The 22,968-nt window shown below is 37.0% G+C and overlaps 1 protein-coding gene and 2 long non-coding RNA genes across 3 annotated transcripts in view; 2 read left to right on the top strand and 1 right to left on the bottom strand.

Moving 5' to 3' along the window:
* Nucleotides 1-379: 379 nt before the first annotated feature.
* Nucleotides 380-22,968, bottom strand: part of LOC148189900 (uncharacterized) — a 42,510-nt gene continuing 19,921 nt past the window's right edge. Inside the window, exons 2-3 of the long non-coding RNA XR_015776198.1 lie at nt 2,733-2,880; nt 380-518 (exon numbers count right to left, since the gene is read on the bottom strand). This is a non-coding gene — a long non-coding RNA (uncharacterized LOC148189900). The remainder of the gene's footprint in view (nt 519-2,732; nt 2,881-22,968) is intronic.
* LOC121942532 (volume-regulated anion channel subunit LRRC8C) lies at nt 384-6,574 on the top strand. The gene is made up of 3 exons (XM_042485762.2): nt 384-503; nt 1,239-1,397; nt 2,487-6,574. The coding sequence occupies exons 1-3, from the start codon at nt 396-398 to the stop codon at nt 4,770-4,772; spliced, it is 2,553 nt and encodes an 850-aa protein (XP_042341696.2). The 5' UTR covers nt 384-395; the 3' UTR covers nt 4,773-6,574.
* LOC148189901 (uncharacterized) lies at nt 10,331-22,714 on the top strand. Its single transcript, XR_015776199.1, has 2 exons — nt 10,331-10,479; nt 22,343-22,714. It is a non-coding gene; the product is annotated as an uncharacterized LOC148189901 (long non-coding RNA).

Here is a 22,968-nt window from a genome sequence, read left to right as displayed (position 1 = left end):
AAACCATACATTTGGGTGAATATATTGAAGAAATATTGTTATGTATTGTAAGATGCTCAATTGACCTTTTCCAAAATAGCAAAACACAAAAAAACCCTCCTCTTTTACATGTTTATTGTGGCTAATAGAATACATTTTGGAGTAAAAATATAATCAAATACTTATTAGAAAAAAGAGAAAAGGTAGTGTATCTTAATGTTCTTTTTAAGTTTTCAAAGTACAACAGATTAAAAGTGTCAGCTAGGAGAAAAAAAGTGATTAAGTATGTACTTGTGTACCACAGAGGCACTTCTTTCATATTAAAGTCTGTTTTTACTTACTGAATAGTTTGTAAAGTTTGCGCTTGTGAGCGTTGAGCTTGCTTAGAGTTGCTTTATTTTGAAAATCCTGTCCGGATGTCTCGTGTTGTTGCCTGTGAACTTGACACCGGTGCGCTCCTCTTCAACGATGAAAAACAGTCTCCCGAGTCCCACCGGACACCAGTGGATCCTCTGCGGACGCAGGTAAGTAAAATGTACCTGTTTAAAGATGATAATGACAGATTTATTCACTTTTGTTTGTGCAGTCTATATGCTGATACTTTAGAAACAAACTGAAACTACTTTGAAGACATAAAAGCTGACGTACTGTAAGTTATGAACATGTAAAAACACGAAAAGTTAATATGATTTTGAAACTCTGACCTCCAGTAACCTACCATTTAGTGATGCTTTTCATTTCAAACAAATTATACTGTTAAGACGGTTAAAATCAGAGAAAGGTAGGCATGTTCTGCTGCACTGTATTTGTTTATCCGTGTCGTGTGTCCCATTTCATCAAACAGGCACGTTGACACATTTTGATGTAATGGTGTTATTATAGAGTTCGACTATATGTTGTAAATCCTATAACTTTCTACTTAAAAGGGAACCTAAAGAAAACAAAAAAAAAAATAAATGACCTCCACCAAATTTTCTGAGGGTGTGACTTTCTGTTGTCATTGTTGCCAAACTAGTTTATCCACTTTGAATGCGCCCACAGCAGAAGAGCACACTGCTCATTCAAACACTCATTATATAGATACCTACAACTTGTAGCAAGCCCTCTGTGTAATGAAACTAAATAGTCCTGTATATTCTGTACATTTTGTGTCTTTTTGTGTCATGTAACTTTAAAACCCTTTGACAAGTTTTTCACCAGAGACTGCGCTGTGTTCAAAGCCAATTTTAGCCTGAGTGTTCACTCTTTTCTCTCATCAGTGTGGAGCAGCAGCCAGGATGATCCCAGTGGGTGAATTCAGAAACTTCGGCATAGAGCAGAACTCAAAGTACCGGGTGCTGAAACCGTGGTGGGATGTTTTCTCAGAGTACCTGTGCGTTGCTATGCTCATGATTGGAGTCTTTGGGTGCACATTGCAGGTGAGGCGCCTACAAACCAGCCACTTTGTGATCACATGCTCTTAAATTTGTAAACGATTAGACAGATTTAGAAACATGAGTATTAATAACCTAATCTAACCTACCTGATGAGACATTTGTATCTATTGTGTCATTTCAGAGGAATATTTTGTCCCCACACACACTCCTCTCTGTTTATTCCTACATTATCTGACCTCCAAGTCTGGCAAAAACACAGACAGTGTAACTGAATTAACTTGCCTCTCCTGACCCACTTACTGCAGATTCAGATCACTAACTTGTTGCTTAATGTGTCTCTCACCACCTCATTATCATTTCTGTGTCACATAAAAAATAGCACAGAAGAAAAGCAAAGAAATTAATATGTAATCAGTGATAATAAGAAGTTAAAATAAGTTCTGCTACATGTTTCATGAACAAGTGATTGAGAAAGGTGTCAGTGTTGTTTATCCATTCTCGTTATTAGTGCAACTTTACTGAGACAGACACACTGGCACCAGACCAGTAAGCTTGACGAAAAGTTCTACTGGATCAGAAATGTAACAGTTGTTAACAGAAATCAGACTTTGCTTGCTTAAGGTTGGAGTGAGGTAACTTATAGAGTCTAAACTAAAAGACAAAGATGGTGTTTGTTAGAGAATTTAATAAGATTTAATAAATTGTTTCCTCTGAATAGTAGAAAAGAGGCTTAGGGTCAGGTTAGTTGATTTATGGCCTGAAGAAAACAGGGTTAGGGTTGATGAGCATAAACTTAAAATTAAACCTGGAAACAAAGGACCTTTAGAACATAGATTCACTCCCGTGAAGGTATCTGCATTGTTTTCATTCTTTTCTTGTTTAATCTAATTTTATCTCTGATCTGTCACCTCTTGGTACAATAGCAGCTTCAATATACATAAATATTAAAGAATACTTTTCGACTATGTTTTCCCTACATTTACGAGTTATCTTGTTTTTTGACAAAGTTTTGTTTTTTTGTTTTTTTATGATGGTGAATCCAAGGAGATCCTATTGTTGTCCATTAAAATACACTTTTGCTATGTTGACTGTAACTCCCCATTTATTTTCTCATTTATCTATCCTCCCTAGCTCACCCAAGACAAGATTACTTGTCTACCCAGCCACTTCACCAGCCCAACACCTCAAGCAATCGACTGCAGCCACATCCGGAACTATGGGGAGAACGAAACATTGCTTCCAGTGGTCCTACCCGCAAAGCCCATCATCCGGGAGGTGACTGGTCGCAAGAATGGCCTCGACATTCACCAATATGTGTTTGTCAACCACTACTGCTATGAGAGGTTTGTCCACTGGTATGCAAAGTACTTCCCTTACCTCGTTGTGATCCACACTCTAATCTTCATGGTGGCGAGTAGCTTCTGGTTCAAATTCCCTGGGACGTCTTCAAAAATTGACCTCTTTGTTACCATCCTTGGGAAGTGCTTTGATTCGCCCTGGACCACGAGGGCCCTGAGTGAGGTTTCTGAGGAAAGAGGAGAAGAGAAACTGGTCAGCTGGAGGAGGAACACCATGTCAAAAGATCAAGGCGATCGGCGAGCAGATGAGGAGGAGACAACGGGGCTTCTTCGCTCCTCCTCTGTTAAATCTAATCCGGAGAAGAAAACTCCAGAGCCTCAGTCGACCCCCTCTGTCTTGGATAAGAAGGAAGGAGAGCAGGCCAAAGCTCTGTTTGAAAAGGTGAAGAAGTTCAGAACTCATGTAGAGGAAGCAGACATCTTGTATGTCATGTATGTGCTACAAACATCACTGAAAGTCTTCAAGTTCCTCATAATCATCATCTACACTGCGGTGCTGGTACCGAACATTGAGATAGTGGTACGCTGTTATGTTCCTCCTGAGCTGACTGGTTTTGATATCTATTGCTGTAACCACAACAAAGCCCACCTTTTCTCCAAGCTTGCCTACTGCTATATCTGCTTTGTTGGAGTGTTTGGACTTTTGTGCATCTACACCCTCTACTGGCAGTTTCATAGACCTCTGAAGGAGTACTCCTTTGAGCACGTCCGACTGGAGACAGGCATTAACGACATACCGGATGTGAAGAATGACTTTGCCTTCCTCCTGCACCTTGTGGACCAATATGATGCTCTTTACTCTAAAAGATTTGCTGTCTTTCTCTCTGAGGTCAGTGAGAGTCATCTCTACCAGCTCAACCTCAACCATGAGTGGACCGCCAAAAAGCTGCGTACCCGCCTCGCCAAGAATGCCAAGAACCGCTTGGAGCTCCACCTGTTAATGTTGCCAGGGCTACCCGACACAGTCTTTGAAATTCCTGAAGTGGAAGCGCTCAAACTAGAGCAAGTTAAGAATGTCACAATCCCAGCCAGTGTGGCAAAGCTGGACTCCCTCCAGGAGTTATCGTTGATCTTCTGTCCTGCAAAGCTCCAGCTGCCCGCCCTGCACCACTTCAGGGCACGTTTAAAGGTCCTGTATCTAGATTTTGAAAGTTCAGAAGAGGTGCCTATGTGGATGTACACCCTGCATAGCTTGGAGGAGTTGCATCTGAATGGTCCTTTGACCAATGAGGTGTCCAAAAGTGCCACTCTGGACTCCCTACGTGAGCTTAGGGCTCTCAGAGTCCTCTCTCTCCGCTCCAACCTCACCAAGATCCCACCGAGCCTAGTGGATGTTGCATTGCAGCTGCAGCGGTTGTGCATCTATAACGAAGGTGTCAAGGTCCAAGCTTTTAGCAGCCTGAAGAAGTTAACAAACATCACCTCATTGGAGTTAGTGGGCTGCGAGTTGGAGCGCATCCCAAGTGCTGTCTTCAGCCTGAGCAACCTGCAAGAGTTAGACCTGAAGGAAAACAAACTCACCACTGTGGAGGAGATCCTGAGCTTACAGCACTGCAGCCGTTTAGTGACACTAAAACTGTGGCACAACAAGATATCCTACATCCCTGATCATATCAGTAAGCTGCACACACTGGAGACGCTAGACGTCAGCTGGAACAAGCTACGAAAGCTTCCTTCTCGGCTGTTTTATTGCACCAAACTCAGGCACCTGGATGTCTCCCACAACCAGCTCACCTCACTTCCTCCTGAAGTGGGCATTCTGCAGGGTCTCCAGTTCTTCTCCGCTGCTTTCAACTCTTTGGAGACACTGCCAGAGGAGCTGTTCTCCTGTAAAAGGCTAAAGACGTTAGCTCTTGGAAACAATTGCTTGTCGTATCTTAGCTCCAGAGTGGCCAGTCTGGCCCAGCTGGTCCGCCTGGAGATTAAAGGGAACCGTCTGGAGTCTCTACCTGTAGAGATAGGGGACTGTCCCTTTCTGAGTCTCAGTGGACTGATAGCGGAGGACGAACTGCTTGAGCTGTTGCCACCTGACGTACGAAGCCAGTTGACTAATGGCTGAGTATGTGGAGCTAAGGGCTGTCATTGACTCATGGTGGTCAATCGTGGTCTGAGTATTAACAGTAAGGCTGGGTATTATTACAAGATAACTTCTAAGTTATCAGTTGAAATAACCCAGTACCAAGTAGTATCAAAATGCCCCCAGTCAAACAATACCTGAATTTGGTCCTTTTTGCACCAGAGATCTGAGCCTGGACCCTTTCAGCTCCCTGCCAGATTACCAAACTACTTCTATTGCTGCTGTCTCGGTAGCTGCCTTCCTTCTAGCGATCACTTAGTTCAGTGTCTAGCTGGTTAGCATCAGCTTACACAGTAGAAGCAGCTAACATCCAACACTGGGCCGTTAAGCGTTCCCATCAAAATAACATCAACACTGAATAGGCTCGACCCAGGCTAAACCCATTAATAACTATTATGCAGTATTTACCGTGTAATGCTAACACTTAGCCCTGATACTGTGTTTGTGTGCAGCCAGGTGGACTCTCACCAACTGTCTCCAGTGCTGAGCTCACACTCCTGCAGAAGCAGCTACAACCCATACAGTGTGTTCTGTGGCAAAAAAAAAATCGAGCGCATTATATTGGCAGAGTTAGCAGCTCAGTATTCCAAGATGCCAACAAGATATTTGAAAGTATGGCTACACTCCATTCACATTAGGGGTACCAAATGAGGTACTCTACTGGTATCAGTAACACTTTAAGGGTAATGGTATTGGTACTGATAATTTTAAATGACACTTAGCCCTAAGAGTATTAATCCATGTTGCTAGGTGGAAATTCTTATATGACAGTATGGGAAGGGAAATCAAAATCATAACTGACCAAAACACTAGAAAATGTATTTTTAAAATCAGTCATCGTGGAAAGTGTGAATACGTTAAAAATCAACTTGCACATGTTTTTAAGATGTTTTTTTTTAATGCATTTTTACAAAATATACCTTTGAAATAATTATTTTACAAACTTTATAGGTGTCATGTAAATACCTTACTTTTAAAATGTATTTTTATGTAACTAATTTTAATCATGTGGATCAAACTGAAGTTTAACAAGAAATCTTTGAAATTTTGATAATGTGGAGGAGACAAGGGCTCCAAACTTTACATGACTAAAACAGTGAGTAAGGTTTGACCTTCACATTGTTCTGGACCAGGGTTCTTCACTGTTTACTGCTTATTTGCTAGATTCTTCAAAGCACAAGTCAAGGGATTTTTAACTGCGCTGTTTCCTGTTTGACAGGTTTACACAGAACGAAAAAGTGTTTCCCACAGTGCAGTGGCTCAAGTTGCTCTTTCAGACCTTGAACAAGTGAAGGGAGACAAAGCCTTTCAGTATCTGAATAAGAGGTATTCATCTCTCTGTTTACATATTCAGTGGAAAGGAGAAAAGACTGAAACCAAACACGTGATTACCAATCAGAAGTAGCATGATATTCAATGTGCATTACACGTTACAATACTTTACTATTTAGAAAGAAAAATAGGATAATACTACTGTCTTTAAAATGCTGATATTGGATATTATATATAAGTGCCTGTGGTGATGTGTGATACATTGCACAAACAAACATTTGACATTATTATTTTTGTTTCATTTTTTTCTACCTCCTGTAGCACAATTTCAATTTTACATTAAAATACTGTATATGATTTCCTGTAAAGCAGTTGAGTCGTGAGATATAAAATTACCTAAAAGTTTGATGTTTGTCTGATTGCACATCATACTCTGGTGATGACACATTTAGAGTGCCCTTTGAACACACCGAAACAAGGCAATAAAATGACTAAAAAGTTGCTTAACTGGAGGTCATTGCAGTTGCTCATCTTTCATTTTGGGATAAAGCATACAATAGATGTTGAAATGCTTCCAACTGGATTCATTTTGTTGTGAATTTATCAGTTCAGTCACTCAAACAAACAAGTGCATACGTCTTGTCATTCTTTCTTTCTTTCCCACCCATGTTCCCTCTGTGTACTTTCATGCTTCAACCAGGGCATCCACTTTCAGCTTGAACTGCGGCGCAGTCATGTCCTGGCTTGCATGGTTATAAAATGGGATCTTGTCAGTTTGCAAACATACCTCAGTAATACAACAGCACCCACTGACCTCCCCATGCTGTCACATACCTCCTACGCTCTTTTGATTTTGTATTTAGATGGAATTGAGCAGAGTACTGAAAGTTGTCAAAAAAGGCAAAAAAACATTGTATATCCAGTGTCATAGTGCTTTGTCAATTATTTATCTTTTTTCTTCTCCTTTCTAAAGGTGGCAGTCAAGTGTGGAACCAGCATTAACCCAAACAAATGCGATTGCATCATTGTGACTAAGGCTTGGCTGGAAATAACTAACAACATGTTGTGTCTCCAAAAGGGTAGCTTTGAGGCAATATCTTCAGTTAGAGTTGGTTTGTAGAGTTAAGTCTGAAATGCTGCCAGAGGCATACCTGTGGAGGGAACCCTCAGGCTTGCTTGTACGAATGCATTATTTACATTTGAGTAGGAAAATCAGACTGGGAAGCTTCTTCCTGCTTTGAGGGTTTCTGTTGTCGGGATGTGCCTCCTGCAGGCTGTGATTCCCTGCAGCTTGAGTGTGAATTGAAGTGTAGATAGTTCTCAGAGACTCACCAACAGTTTTCAGCACAACAGTAAAGTGGTTATTTTACCACTGAGTGATTATATCGGTTGATGTGGTTATTATTATAATCACCCATGAAGGAGAGCTCACGTCCCCATGCTGACATTAGAAGTGTTATCGGTGACTGTAATTATTCCTCCTGCTCTTTTGGCTGAGAAAAGTGGCTTCAGGGGGGAACAAAAAGAGATCATTATAGACTAAAAAGACAGACTGATTTGTCTAACTCAGACTGTTGTTGCCTTAAAGAAGCCTCAGTTGAATTTATTAAATATCAATTTGCATACTTACACAGAAATTAGGACTGCTGAGTTTGCCCCCCAATGTTTGCAGTGTAGTTTTATTTGACTAATTACACTTTCACTGTATACACGGGCATGTGATGTTGTATTAAAGAGACAGTTCACCCCAAAGTTAACAAACATATTTCTTCTCTTACCTGTAGATTTATTTATTAGTCTAGACTGTTTTGATGTGAGGTGTAGAGTGGTGGAGATATCAGTTGTAGAGATGTCTGCCCTCTCCAAGATAATGGATCTAGATGGCACTTACCTTGTGGTGCTCGAAGCGCCAAAAAATACATTTTAAAAACTCAACAGGAGGGACTATTTTGCCTTCTTTTTATCAAACTACATCTGCCAATTATAGTGCAGAAGAAAGTGTTTCTTCTTGCAACTAATTAATTGTTTGTATCAACTTTCAATTTTCGAATTATAATTAATTGATAAAACACCCACCCAAGTAAATTATGCCCATTACAGAATCACTGAACTACAATGCAAGATGAAAAAAAGCTGAAAATGTTTGGCATTTTTGCTTGAAAAATGACTATAACAATGAATAAAATATCACCCTAATTACTAATTACTTTTCAACTAATTGATGCAGCTCTAAAAGAGTTTAAGGGGCCTTTTTCTGGAAGAGGGATCTAAGATTAAAAAAGAGGGAGTTGTATATGGTCGACTCTTACATGCACTTAGTCAGACGGGTGTGTAAAACAGTTCTTTTGTCATTCTCTACAGTGACTCATACCTAATGCTCCCTAATAGAGGTCAATGCATGTATTCCCGCACATATATTCTTGTCTGTGACTGAGGGAGTGGGCTGACACTGGTTTTTCTTGTCTACTCCCGCTACGTTTTGCTGCTTGCAAACTTGTCGCTGTTACTGTAACCCTCCCAGCCTGCATGACAAACAAACCACAACATGCTGTATTTGCACACCCAGGAACACACCCACAATTTGTGCTCTGTGAAGTCAGGGAGCTCTACCTAGTGGCTGGAGGCAGGCCCGTCTGAGAATGCTATGTTTACGACTGTTTTTTGTATATACACTGAAACATTATTTGTAGTTGTGTGTCTTGGAGGCATAAAAGGGGGGAAAACTTGAGGGGGAATATAGGTGGGGAAAGTAAATGATTCCTCAACAGTTACTGAAGAAGAACCATCTGTTTCAGTAGAGCTGTTGAATGCCTAAAAGTCATATACTGTGGTTGAACTGTGCAGCTCCCAGCATGTATCCATGTATGTAAATCTGAAACAGGATAGTAAAAACATAGTGAAGCTGCAGACTGCAGTGGTGGAAAACAGTATTTGAAGCTTTCATTTGAGTGAAATACCCCGTTAGAGGTATTTCTGCAATCAATGTTTTACCCAAATAGAAGTACAGAAGTATTATCTGCAAAAAAAGGCTGAAAAATTGGTCCCAAGTATTATTTGTATGTCTAAGTAGCATTTTTAATGCAGTATCTGGTTGAAACAGAGCTGATTTGAACTACTTTTCCAGTGTACTTTAATGATAACCACAAATCATATCTTATAGGCTGATGTTATTGCATGTGTGTAAACTCTGTAGTAATGAACTAATACTTATATCAAGCTACATAGACCACTGATTTTTCTGTCAAATCAATTGAGAAAACTGGTGAAAGTTTATTTAAATGTAATTGTTTTTCTAGTGCCAATACTGTGAGAAATGCACATGTTGCACGTATAAACCCCACAGTAACATTTGTAGTCTCTCTGTGACATCATGGCGCTTCTTTCAGTGGTCCAGCAACACAGTACTTTAACAGTATCTCCTTTCTTGGCCGGGCAAAGTTGGCCCATGGCACACAAGCACAACAAAATACCCATTGTAATATCGCAGCTCCCACAAACATCAGCAAACTGTACCACCGTTACCTACAAGCCTCAACACAACAGGGCCCTCATTCTTTTTGACTTTCTCTCCAGCTATCTGAATAACCTTTGAGAGGCTTTTTCACTGTGCAGTGCATTCCAGTGAGTAGTTATTATAAATGACCTTGATGAATCACCTTGGGGATGTGCTGAACACTTAAGGATACATGTAGTAAACAAAATACACACAGCACACTGTATTGTCTCTCAAATTATAATGCGACACATAATTAAAAATGGAAATGGAAATGTTGATGAGGTGTAACAAAGACCAAAACGATCGCAAATTGAATTGATTTAAAGATTGTTTGCTTGAATGTCATTGATTAAAAAAAAGGTACTTATAATCCGTGGTTTAGTGATAAATTATATAGTCCAATGGCTGACAGTCAGGCTGACTGCTTATGAAAGAACATGAAACTAGACATTTCAGTCATAGTATAATATGTCCTCCACTTATCCAGGGCCGGGTCGCAGGGACAGCAGACCAAGCAAAGCATTTCAGATGTCCCTCTCCCCAACAACACTTTCCAGCTCCTCCTGGGGGACCCTAAATTGTTCCCAGGCCAGACAAGATATATAATCCTGCTAATGCTGGAAAAGGCAAGAGTCTAGCCCACCTCCAGGAGTTTGGATTCAGAACCGGTGCCGTGCGTGAGGTGAGCATTAAATAGCGTACACATACACTACATTTCATTTTTTGTCTAAAACCATGTAAAAAACAAATGGAATATACCTTGTACCTTATACAGTATCTAGTTGGTAATGCTCCACTTCCTGCACCATCTCCAGTTCCTTTCCAGCAAGAGAGGCAATGATCCACATCCCAAGAGCCAGTCTTCGATGTCAAGGGTCAGCACAACTAGGTCCCCGCCTGACCTTGCACCGTGGTCCAAGGGTCAGCCATCAGACACTCACTGGCAAGCGAATCACGACCCGACTCCAGATAAGTGGAAGAAAATGGAGGGATGGATGGACCCAAAACACGAAAATACAGCATGTTGAAAAAAACACAAAAGAGCAAGGCTATAGTGAGGCAAAAAATGTCAAAATTTGACTATCTCAAATGCGGCTGAAAAAAACTCAAAAAGGCATGATATACCGTGCTAAGACAAGCCAAAGCATTAAAACGTGTATAAATAGCCCAAAACACCACAATATAGCATGTCGAAAAAATGACCAAAAATTAGCTGAAAACACCTTAAAATGGCATAAAATAGCTTAATGGGAAATGCCATCACATTTTTACATGTAAAAACGGCCCAAAACAGCATTATATAGCATGTCCAAAAAATGACAGAAAAAGCAAGGCTATAGTAAGGCAAAAATGTCAAAATTTGACCTGTCCCAAAATTACCTGAAAACACCTCAACACAGCATAAAATAGCGCTCTGAAACACGCCATAGCATTAAAACTTGGAAAAATGGCCAAAAACAGCATAATATAGCATGTCGAAAAAGTGACTAAAAAAGCAAGGCAAAAATTTCAAAATTTGACATGTCCCAAAATTAGCCTAAAACACCTCAAAATAGCATTAAATAGCATTCTGAAATACACAATAGCATTAAAACGTGGGAAAATGGCCAAAAACACCATAGTATAGCATGTTGAAAGAATGATAGAAACAGCAAGGCTATAGTAAGGCAAAAATGTCAAAATTTGACATGTCCCAAAATTAGCTGAAAACACAGCAAGACAGCAGAAAATAGTGTGTTGAGACACGCCATAGCAGAATAATATAGCATGTCGAAAAAATGACCGAAAAAGCAAGACTATAGTAAGGCAAAAATGTCAAAATTTGACATGTCCAAAAAACAGCTGAAAACACTTAAAAACAGCACAAAATAGTTTCTTGAGACACGCCATAGCAATAACACATGTAAAAACGGCCCAAAACAACATAATATAGTGTGTCAAAAAAATGACAGAAAAAGCAAGGCTATAGTAAGGCAAAAATTTCAAAATTTGACATGTCCCAATAACAGCTGAAAACACCTCAAAACAAAAGAAAATAGTGTTCTGAAACATGCCATAGCAATTAAACTTGGAAAAACGGCCAAAAAAAGCATAATACAGCATGTTGAAAAAATGACAGAAAAAGCAAGGCTATAGTAAGGAAAAATGTCAAAATTTGACATGTCCTAAAATTAGCTGAAAACACCTCAACACAGCATAAAATAACGTTCTGAAACACACCATAGCATTAAAACTTGGAAAAATGGCCAAAAAATGCATAATATAGCATGTTGAAAAAATGACCAAAAAAGCAAGGCAATAGCACAGCAAAAATGTCAAAATTTGACATGTCGCAAAATTAGCCTAAAACACCTCAAAATAGCATTAAATAGCATTATGAAATACGCACAGCATTTAAACATGGAAAAATGGCCAAAAACACAATAATATAGCATGTCGAAAAAATGACAGAAAAAGCAAGGCAAGGCAAAAATTTCAAAATTTGACATGTCCCAATAAAGGCTGAAAACACCTCAAAACAAAAGAAAATAGCATTCTGAAACATGCCATAGCAATTAAACTTGGAAAAACGGCCAAAAAAAGCATAATACAGCATGTTGAAAAAATGACAGAAAAAGCAAGGCTATAGTAAGGAAAAATGTCAAAATTTGACATGTCCCAATAACAGCTGAAAACACCTCAAAACAATAGAAAATAGTGTTCTGAAACATGCCATAGCAATTAAACTTGGAAAAACGGCCAAAAAAAGCATAATATAGCATGTTGAAAAAATGACCAAAAAAGCAAGGCAATAGCACAGCAAAAATGTCAAAATTTGACATGTCGCAAAATTAGCCTAAAACACCTCAAAATAGCATTAAATAGCATTATGAAATACGCACAGCATTTAAACATGGAAAAATGGCCAAAAACACAATAATATAGCATGTCGAAAAAATGACCAAAAAAGCAAGGCAAGGCAAAAATTTCAAAATTTGACATGTCCCAATAAAGGCTGAAAACACCTCAAAACAAAAGAAAATAGCATTCTGAAACATGCCATAGCAATAAAACGTGGAAAAACGCCCCAAAACAGCATAATATAGCATGTTGAAAAAATGACCAAAAAAGCAAGGCTATAGTAAGGCAAAAATGTCAAAATTTGACATGTCCCAAAATTAGCCTAAAACACCTCAAAATAGCATTAAATAGCGTTCTGAAACATGCCATAGCATTAAAACATGGAAAAATGGCCAAAAACACAATAATATAGTGTGTCGAAAAAATGACCGACAAAGCAAGGCTATAGTATGGCAAAAATGTCAAAATTTGACATGTCCCAAAATTAGCTGAAAACACCTCAAAAGAGGAAAAAATAGCGTTCTGGAACACGCCATAGCACTAAAACGTGGAAAAACGGCCAAAAATACCATAATTTAGCATGTTGAAAAAATGACCGAAAAAGCAAGGCTATAGTATGGCAAAAATGTCAAAATTTGATATGTCCCAAAATTAGCTGAAAACACTTAAAAACAGCAGAAAATAGTGTGTTGAGACACGCCGTAGCAATAAAACATGTAAAAACGGCCCAAAACAACATAATATAGTATGTCAAAAAAAGTGACCGAAAAAGCAAGGCTATAGTACAGCAAAAATGTCAAAATCTGACATGTCCCAAAAACACATGAAAACACCTCAAAATAGCATGAAATACCGTTCTGAAACACACCGTGGCATTAAAACTTGGAAAAATGGCAGAAAACAGCATAATATAGCATGTCGAAAAAATGACCAAAAAAGCAAGGCTATAGTATGGCAAAAATGTCAAAATTTGATATGTCCCAAAATTAGCTGAAAACACTTAAAAACAGCAGAAAACAGTGTGTTGAGACACGCCATAGCAATAAAAGATGTAAAAACGGCCCAAAACACAATAATATAGTGTATCGAAAAATGACCGACAAAGCAAGGCTATAGTAAGGCAAAAATTTCAAAATTTGACATGTCCCAAAATTAGCTGAAAACACCTGAAAAGAGCATGAAATAGCGTTCTGAAACACGCCATAGCACTAAAATGTGGAAAAACGGCCAAAAACACCATAATTTAGCATGTCGAAAAATGACCGAAAAAGCAAGGCTATAGTATGGCAAAAATGTCAAAATTTGACATGTCCCAAAATTAGCTGAAAACACCTCAAAAGAGGAAAAAATAGCGTTCTGGAACACGCCATAGCACTAAAACGTGGAAAAACGGCCAAAAACACCATAATTTAGCATGTCGAAAAAATGACCAAAAAAGCAAGGCTATAGTATGGCAAAAATGTCAAAATTTGATATGTCCCAAAATTAGCTGAAAACACCTCAAAACACAGCATGAGATAGTGTGTTGAAACACGCCATCAATTAAAACTTTGAAAATGGCCAAAAACAACATAATATAGTATGTCAAAAAATGACCAAAAAGCAAGGCTATAGTACAGCAAAAATGTCAAAATCTGACATGTCCCAAAAACACATGAAAACACCTCAAAATAGCATGAAATACCGTTCTGAAACACACCGTGGCATTAAAACTTGGAAAAATGGCAAAAAACAGCATAATATAGCATGTCGAAAAAATGACCAAAAAAGCAAGGCTATAGTATGGCAAAAATGTCAAAATTTGATATGTCCCAAAATTAGCTGAAAACACTTAAAAACAGCAGAAAATAGTGTGTTGAGACACGCTATAGCAATAAAAGATGTAAAAACGGCCCAAAACACAATAATATAGTGTATCGAAAAATGACCGACAAAGCAAGGCTATAGTAAGGCAAAAATTTCAAAATTTGACATGTCCCAAAATTAGCTGAAAACACCTGAAAAGAGCATGAAATAGCGTTCTGAAACACGCCATAGCACTAAAATGTGGAAAAACGGCCAAAAACACCATAATTTAGCATGTCGAAAAAATGACAGAAAAAGCAAGGCTATAGTATGGCAAAAATGTCAAAATTTGACATGTCCCAAAATTAGCTGAAAACACCCCAAAAGAGCATAAAATAGTGTTCTGGAACATGGCATAGCATTAAAACTTGGAAAAACGGCCAAAAACACCATAATTTAGCATGTCGAAAAAATGACCAAAAAAGCAAGGCTATAGTATGGCAAAAATGTCAAAATTTGATATGTCCCAAAATTAGCTGAAAACACCTCAAAAGAGCATGAAATAGCGTTCTGGAACACGCCATAGCATTAAAACTTGGAAAAATGGCCAAAAACAGCAAGGCTATAGTAAGGCAAAAATTTCAAAATTTGACATGTCCCAAAATTAGCTGAAAACACCTCAAAAGAGCATGAAATAGCGTTCTGAAACACCACATAGCACTAAAATGTGGAAAAACGGCCAAAAACACCATAATTTAGCATGTCGAAAAAATGACCGAAAAAGCAAGGCTATAGTATGGCAAAAATGTCAAAATTTGACATGTCCAAAAAACAGCTGAAAACACTTAAAAACAGCACAAAATAGTGTGTTGAGACACGCCGTAGCAATAAAACATGTAAAAACGGCCCAAAACAGCATAATATAGCATGTCGAAAAAATGACCAAAAAAGCAAGGCTATAGTAAGGCAAAAATTTCAAAATTTCACATGTCCCAAAATTAGCCTAAAACACCTGAAAATAGCATTAAATAGCGTTCTGAAATACGCTATAGCATTAAAACATGGAAATATGGCCAAAATCACAATAAAATAGTGTGTCGAAAAAATGACCAAAAAAGCAAGGCTATAGTATGGCAAAAATGTCAAAATTTGATATGTCCCAAAATTAGCTGAAAACACTTAAAAACAGCAGAAAATAGTGTGTTGAGACACGCCGTAACAATAAAACATGTAAAAACGGCCCAAAACACAATAATATAGTGTATCGAAAAATGACCGACAAAGCAAGGCAAAAAGTATGGCAAAAATGTCAAAATTTCATATGTCCCAAAATTAGCTGAAAACACCTCAAAAGAGCATGAAATAGCGTTCTGGAACACGCCATAGCATTAAAACTTGGAAAAACGGCCAAAACCACCATAATTTAACATGTCGAAAAAATGACCGAAAAAGCAAGGCTATAGTAAGGCAAAAATTTCAAAATTTGACATGTCCCAAAATTAGCCTAAAACACCTCAAAATAGCATTAAATGGCGTTCTGAAATACGCTATAGCATTAAAACATGGAAAAATGGCCAAAAAAACAATAATATAGTGTGTCGAAAAAATGACCGACAAAGCAAGGCTATAGTATGGCAAAAATGTCAAAATTTCACATGTCCAAAAAACAGCTGAAAACACTTAAAAACAGCAGAAAATAGTGTGTTGAGACACGCCGTAGCAATAAAACATGTAAAAACGGCCCAAAACAACATAATATAGTATGTCAAAAAAATGACCGAAAAAGCAAGGCTATAGTACGGCAAAAATGTCAAAATCTGACATTTCCCAAAATTAGCTGAAAACACCTCAAAAGAGTATAAAATAGCGGTCTGGAACACGCCATAGCATTAAAACTTGGAAAAATGGCCATAAACAGCATAATATAGCATGTCGAAAAAATGACCAAAAAAGCAAGGCTATAGTAAGGCAAAAATGTCAAAATTTGACATGTCCCAAAATTAGCCCAAAACACCTCAAAATAGCATTAAATAGCGTTCTAAAATACGCTATAGCATTAAAACATGGAAAAATGGCCAAAAACACAATAATATAGTGTGTCGAAAAAATGACCAAAAGAGCAAGGCTATAGTAAGGCAAAAATTTCAAAATTTGACATGTCCCAAACTTAGCCTAAAACACCTCAAAATAGCATTAAATAGCGTTCTGAAACATGCCATAGCACTAAAAATTTGAAAAATGGCCAAAAACAGCAATATATAGCATGTCGAAAAAATGATCAAAAAAGCAAGGCTATAGTATGGCAAAAATGTCAAAATTTGACATGTCCCAAAATTAGTCTAAAACACCTCAAAATAGCATTAAATAGCGTTCTGAAATACACCATAGCATTAAAACGTGGAAAAACGGCCAAAACCACCATAATTTAACATGTCGAAAAAATGACCGAAAAAGCAAGGCTATAGTAAGGCAAAAATGTCAAAATTTGACATGTCCCAAAATTAGCTGAAAACACCTCAACACAGCATGAGATAGCATTCTGAAACACGCCATCGAATTAAAACTTTGAAAAATGGCCAAAAACAGCAATATATAGCATGTCGAAAAAATGACCAAAAAAGCAAGGCTATAGTAAGGCAAAAACTTCAAAATTTGACATGTCCCAAAATTAGCCTTAAACACCTCAAAATAGCATTAAATAGCGTTCTGAAATACACCATAGCATTAAAACGTGGAAAAACGGCCAAAACCACCATAATTTAACATGTCGAAAAAATGACCGAAAAAGCAAGGCTATAGTAAGGCAAAAATTTCAAAATCTGACATTTCCCAAAATTAACTGAAAACACCTCAAAAGAGTATAAAATAGCGGTCTGGAACACGCCATAGCATTAAAACTTGGAAAAATGGCCATAAACAGCATAATTTAGCATGTCGAAAAAATGACCAAAAAAGCAAGGCTATAGTAAGGCAAAAATGTCAAAATTTGACATTTCCCAAAATTAGCCCAAAACACCTCAAAATAGCATTAAATAGCGTTCTAAAATACGCTATAGCATTAAAACATGGAAAAATGGCCAAAAACACAATAATATAGTGTGTCGAAAAAATGACCAAAAGAGCAAGGCTATAGTAAGGCAAAAATTTCAAAATTTGACATGTCCCAAACTTAGCTGAAAACACCTCAACACAGCATGAGATAGCGTTCTGAAATACGCTATAGCATTAAAACTTTGAAAAATGGCCAAAAACAGCAATATATAGCATGTCGAAAAAATGACCAAAAAAGCAAGGCTATAGTAAGGCAAAAACTTCAAAATTTGACATGTCCCAAAATTAGCCTTAAACACCTCAAAATAGCATTAAATAGCGTTCTGAAATACACCATAGCATTAAAACGTGGAAAAACGGCCAAAACCACCATAATTTAACATGTCGAAAAAATGACCGAAAAAGCAAGGCTATAGTAAGGCAAAAATTTCAAAATCTGACATTTCCCAAAATTAACTGAAAACACCTCAAAAGAGTATAAAATAGCGGTCTGGAACACGCCATAGCATTAAAACTTGGAAAAATGGCCATAAACAGCATAATTTAGCATGTCGAAAAAATGACCAAAAAAGCAAGGCTATAGTAAGGCAAAAATGTCAAAATTTGACATTTCCCAAAATTATTAAAACACCTCAAAATAGCATTAAATAGTGTTCTAAAATACGCTATAGCATTAAAACTTGGAAAAATGGCCAAAAACAGCAATATATAGCATGTCGAAAAAATGACCAAAAAAGCAAGGCTATAGTAAGGCAAAAATTTCAAAATTTGACATGTCCCAAACTTAGCCTAAAACACCTCAAAATAGCATTAAATAGCGTTCTGAAACATGCCATAGCACTAAAAATTTGAAAAATGGCCAAAAACAGCAATATATAGCATGTCGAAAAAATGATCAAAAAAGCAAGGCTATAGTATGGCAAAAATGTCAAAATTTGACATGTCCCAAAATTAGCCTAAAACACCTCAAAATAGCATTAAATAGCGTTCTGAAATACACCATAGCATTAAAACGTGGAAAAACGGCCAAAACCACCATAATTTAACATGTCGAAAAAATGACCGAAAAAGCAAGGCTATAGTAAGGCAAAATTTTCAAAATTTGACATGTCCCAAAATTAGCCTTAAACACCTCAAAATAGCATTAAATGGCGTTCTGAAATACGCTATAGCATTAAAACATGGAAAAATGGCCAAAAACAGCATAATATAGCATGTTGAAAAAATGACCAAAAAAGCAAGGCAAAAATGTCAAAATTTGACATGTCCCAAAATTAGCTGAAAACACCTCAACACAGCATGAGATAGCGTTCTGAAACACGCCATCGAATTAAAACTTTGAAAAATGGCCAAAAACAGCAATATATAGCATGTCGAAAAAATGACCAAAAAAGCAAGGCTATAGTAAGGCAAAAACTTCAAAATTTGACATGTCCCAAAATTAGCCTTAAACACCTCAAAATAGCATTAAATAGCGTTCTGAAATACACCATAGCATTAAAACGTGGAAAAACGGCCAAAACCACCATAATTTAACATGTCGAAAAAATGACCGAAAAAGCAAGGCTATAGTAAGGCAAAAATTTCAAAATCTGACATTTCCCAAAATTAGCTGAAAACACCTCAACACAGCATGAGATAGCGTTCTGAAATACGCTATAGCATTAAAACTTGGAAAAATGGCCATAAACAGCATAATATAGCATGTTGAAAAAATGACCAAAAAAGCAAGGCTATAGTAAGGCAAAAATTTCAAAATTTGACATGTCCCAAACTTAGCCTAAAACACCTCAAAATAGCATTAAATAGCGTTCTGAAACATGCCATAGCACTAAAAATTTGAAAAATGGCCAAAAACAGCAATATATAGCATGTCGAAAAAATGACCAAAAAAGCAAGGCTATAGTATGGCAAAAATTTCAAAATCTGACATGTCCCAAAATTAGTCTAAAACACCTCAAAATAGCATTAAATAGCGTTCTGAAATACACCATAGCATTAAAACGTGGAAAAACGGCCAAAACCACCATAATTTAACATGTCGAAAAAATGACCAAAAAAGCAAGGCTATACTAAGGCAAAAACTTCAAAATTTGACATGTCCCAAAATTAGCCTTAAACACCTCAAAATAGCATAAAATAGCGTTCTGAAATACACCATAGCATTAAAACGTGGAAAAATGGCCAAAAACACAATAATATAGTGTGTCGAAAAAATGACCAAAAGAGCAAGGCTATAGTAAGGCAAAAATTTCAAAATCTGACATTTCCCAAAATTAGCTGAAAACACCTCAAAAGAGTATAAAATAGCGGTCTGGAACACGCCATAGCATTAAAACTTGGAAAAATGGCCATAAACAGCATAATTTAGCATGTCGAAAAAATGACCAAAAAAGCAAGGCTATAGTAAGGCAAAAATTTCAAAATCTGACATGTCCCAAAATTAGCCCAAAACACCTCAAAATAGCATTAAATAGCGTTCTAAAATACGCTATAGCATTAAAACATGGAAAAATGGCCAAAAACACAATAATATAGTGTGTCGAAAAAATGACCAAAAGAGCAAGGCTATAGTATGGCAAAAATTTCAAAATCTGACATGTCCCAAAATTAGCCTAAAACACCTCAAAATAGCATGAGATAGCATTCTGAAACACCACATAGCATTAAAACTTTGAAAAATGGCCAAAAACACCAATATATAGCATGTCGAAAAAATGACCAAAAAGCAAGGCTATAGTATGGCAAAATGTCAAAATTTGACATGTCCCAAAATTAGCCCAAAACACCTCAAAATAGCATTAAATAGCGTTCTAAAATACGCTATAGCATTGAAACATGGAAAAATGGCCAAAAACACAATAATATAGTGTGTCGAAAAAATGACCAAAAGAGCAAGGCTATAGTAAGGCAAAAATTTCAAAATTTGACATGTCCCAAACTTAGCTGAAAACACCTCAACACAGCATGAGATAGCATTCTGAAACACGCCATCGAATTAAAACTTTGAAAAATGGCCAAAAACAGCAATATATAGCATGTCGAAAAAATGACCAAAAAAGCAAGGCTATAGTAAGGCAAAAACTTCAAAATTTGACATGTCCCAAAATTAGCCTTAAACACCTCAAAATAGCATTAAATAGCGTTCTAAAATACACCATAGCATTAAAACGTGGAAAAACGGCCAAAACCACCATAATTTAACATGTCGAAAAAATGACCGAAAAAGCAAGGCTATAGTAAGGCAAAAATGTCAAAATTTGACATGTCCCAAAATTAGCTGAAAACACCTCAAAATAGCATTAAATAGCGTTCTGAAATACGCTATAGCATTAAAACATGGAAAAATGGCCAAAAACAGCATAATATAGCATGTTGAAAAAATGACCAAAAAAGCAAGGCTATAGTAAGGCAAAAATTTCAAAATTTGACATGTCCCAAAAACACATGAAAACACCTCAAAATAGCATGAAATAGCGTTCTGAAACACGCCGTAGCACTAAAACATGGAAAATGGCCAAAAACAGCATAGTATAGCATGTCGAAAAAATGACCAAAAAAGCAAGGCTATAGTATGGCAAAAATTTCAAAATTTGACATGTCCCAAAATTAGCCTAAAACACCTCAAAATAGCATTAAATAGCGTTCTGAAACACCACATAGCACTAAAACATGGAAAAACGTCCAAAAACACCAGAATTTAGCATGTCGAAAAAATGACCGAAAAAGCAAGGCAAAAATGTCAAAATTTGACATGTCCCAAAAACACATGAAAACACCTCAAAATAGCATGAAATAGCGTTCTGAAACACGCCGTAGCATTAAAACCTTTAAAATGGCGAAAACAACATAGTATAGTATGTCGAAAAAATAACCGAAAAAGCAAGGCTATAGTAAGGCAAAAATGTCAAAATATGACATGTCCCAAAAACACATGAAAACACCTCAAAATAGCATGAAATACCATTCTGAAACACGCCGTGGCATTAAAACTTGGAAAAATGGCCAAAAACAGCATAATATAGCATGTTGAAAAAATGATCAAAAAAGCAAGGCTATAGTAAGGCAAAAATGTCAAAATCTGACATGTCCCAAAATTAGCCTAAAACACCTCAAAATAGCATTAAATAGCGTTCTGAAACACCACATAGCACTAAAACATGGAAAAACGTCCAAAAACACCACAATTTAGCATGTCGAAAAAATGACCGAAAAAGCAAGGCTATAGTATGGCAAAAATGTCAAAATTTGACATGTCCAAAAAACAGCTGAAAACACTTAAAAACAGCAGAAAATAGCGTGTTGAGACACGCTGTAGCAATAAAACATGTAAAAACGGCCCAAAACAACATAATATAGTATGTCAAAAAAATGACCGAAAAAGCAAGGCTATAGTAAGGCAAAAATTTCAAAATTTGACATGTCCCAAACTTAGCCTAAAACACCTCAAAATAGCATTAAATAGCGTTCTGAAACATGCCATAGCACTAAAAATTTGAAAAATGGCCAAAAACATCATAATTTAGCATGTCGAAACAAAGACCGGAAAAGCAAGGCTATAGTATGGCAAAAATTTCAAACTTTCACATGTCCCAAAATTAGCTGAAAACACCTCAAAATAGCATAAAATAGCGTTCTGGAACACGCCATAGCATTAAAACTTGGAAAAATGGCCAAAAACAGCATAATATAGCATGTCGAAAAAATGACCAAAAAAGCAAGGCTATAGTAAGGCAAAAATTTCAAAATTTGACATGTCCCAAAAACACATGAAAACACCTCAAAATAGCATGAAATAGCGTTCTGAAACACGCCGTAGCATTAAAACCTTTAAAAATGGCCGAAAACAGCATAGTATAGCATGTCGAAAAAATGACCGAAAAAGCAAGGCTATAGTATGGCAAAAATGTCAAAATTTGACATGGCCCAAAATTTGCTGAAAACACCTCAAACAGCATGAAATAGCATTCTGAAACACGCCATAGCATTAAAACACGCAAATATTGTCATGTCTAGGAAATTATGCTTATTTTGTTTTATTCTTGTGTTTATGTTGTCTCGTGATTTCCTGTTTTATTTTGAAATTCTAACTCTCCTCTTGTTTCAGGTGACTGACTTCCTCTCTTTGTATTTTTTCCTGCCAGTGTGATTGTCTCAACCTATTCCCCCCTTACCTTCTGTATATATAGTCATGCCATGTCCTTCGAGTCTGAGAACCAGCGCCATTTCCAAGCGCTAAGAATGTTGTCTAGTCATGTTTTGTTTGTTGCTATCTCCTGCTTCAAAGTCAGGTCAAGTTTCTTGTTTTATTTTGTCACTTTGATAGATCTTTGTTTTCGTTACTAGCAGTTTTTCCTCGCTAGAGTGATTTTTGTTTTGTCAGTTTTTGCTGCCTCGATTGAGTAATTTTTAGTGTTTGCTTTCCCTCTGAGAGAGTGTGTTTTTGTTTCCTTATTCTGAATAAATCCTTTGTTTGTTACTTTGGTCTCTTGTGTAATCCATTTCAGTTCATCTCCAAATTCGGTTCTTGTCAAATATGGCCCAAAACACCATAAGATAGCATGTCGAAAAAATGACCGAAAAAGCAAGGCTATAGTAAGGCAAAAATGTCAAAATTTGACATGTACAAAAAACAGCTGAAAACACTTAAAAACAGCAGAAAACAGTGTGCTGAGACACGCCATAGCAATAAAACATGTACAAACGGCCCAAAACAACATAATATAGTATGTC

This window comes from Plectropomus leopardus, chromosome 3, assembly GCF_026936395.1.
Source record: "Plectropomus leopardus strain MGB_pleo_1.0 chromosome 3, ASM2693639v1, whole genome shotgun sequence".
Taxonomy (NCBI): Eukaryota; Metazoa; Chordata; class Actinopteri; order Perciformes; family Serranidae; genus Plectropomus; species Plectropomus leopardus.
The sequence above is the reverse complement of the archived record's forward strand: the minus strand, read 5'-3'. Positions and strand labels throughout refer to the sequence as shown.

Bases quoted from the DNA above. Each gene is read 5' to 3' on its own strand.
- LOC121942532 (XM_042485762.2), top strand. From the start codon at position 396: ATGTCTCGTGTTGTTGCCTGTGAACTTGACACCGGTGCGCTCCTCTTC. The intron at 504-1,238 runs GTAAGTAAAATG...TTCTCTCATCAG, and splicing joins TGGATCCTCTGCGGACGCAG to TGTGGAGCAGCAGCCAGGAT. The intron at 1,398-2,486 runs GTGAGGCGCCTA...TATCCTCCCTAG, and splicing joins TCTTTGGGTGCACATTGCAG to CTCACCCAAGACAAGATTAC.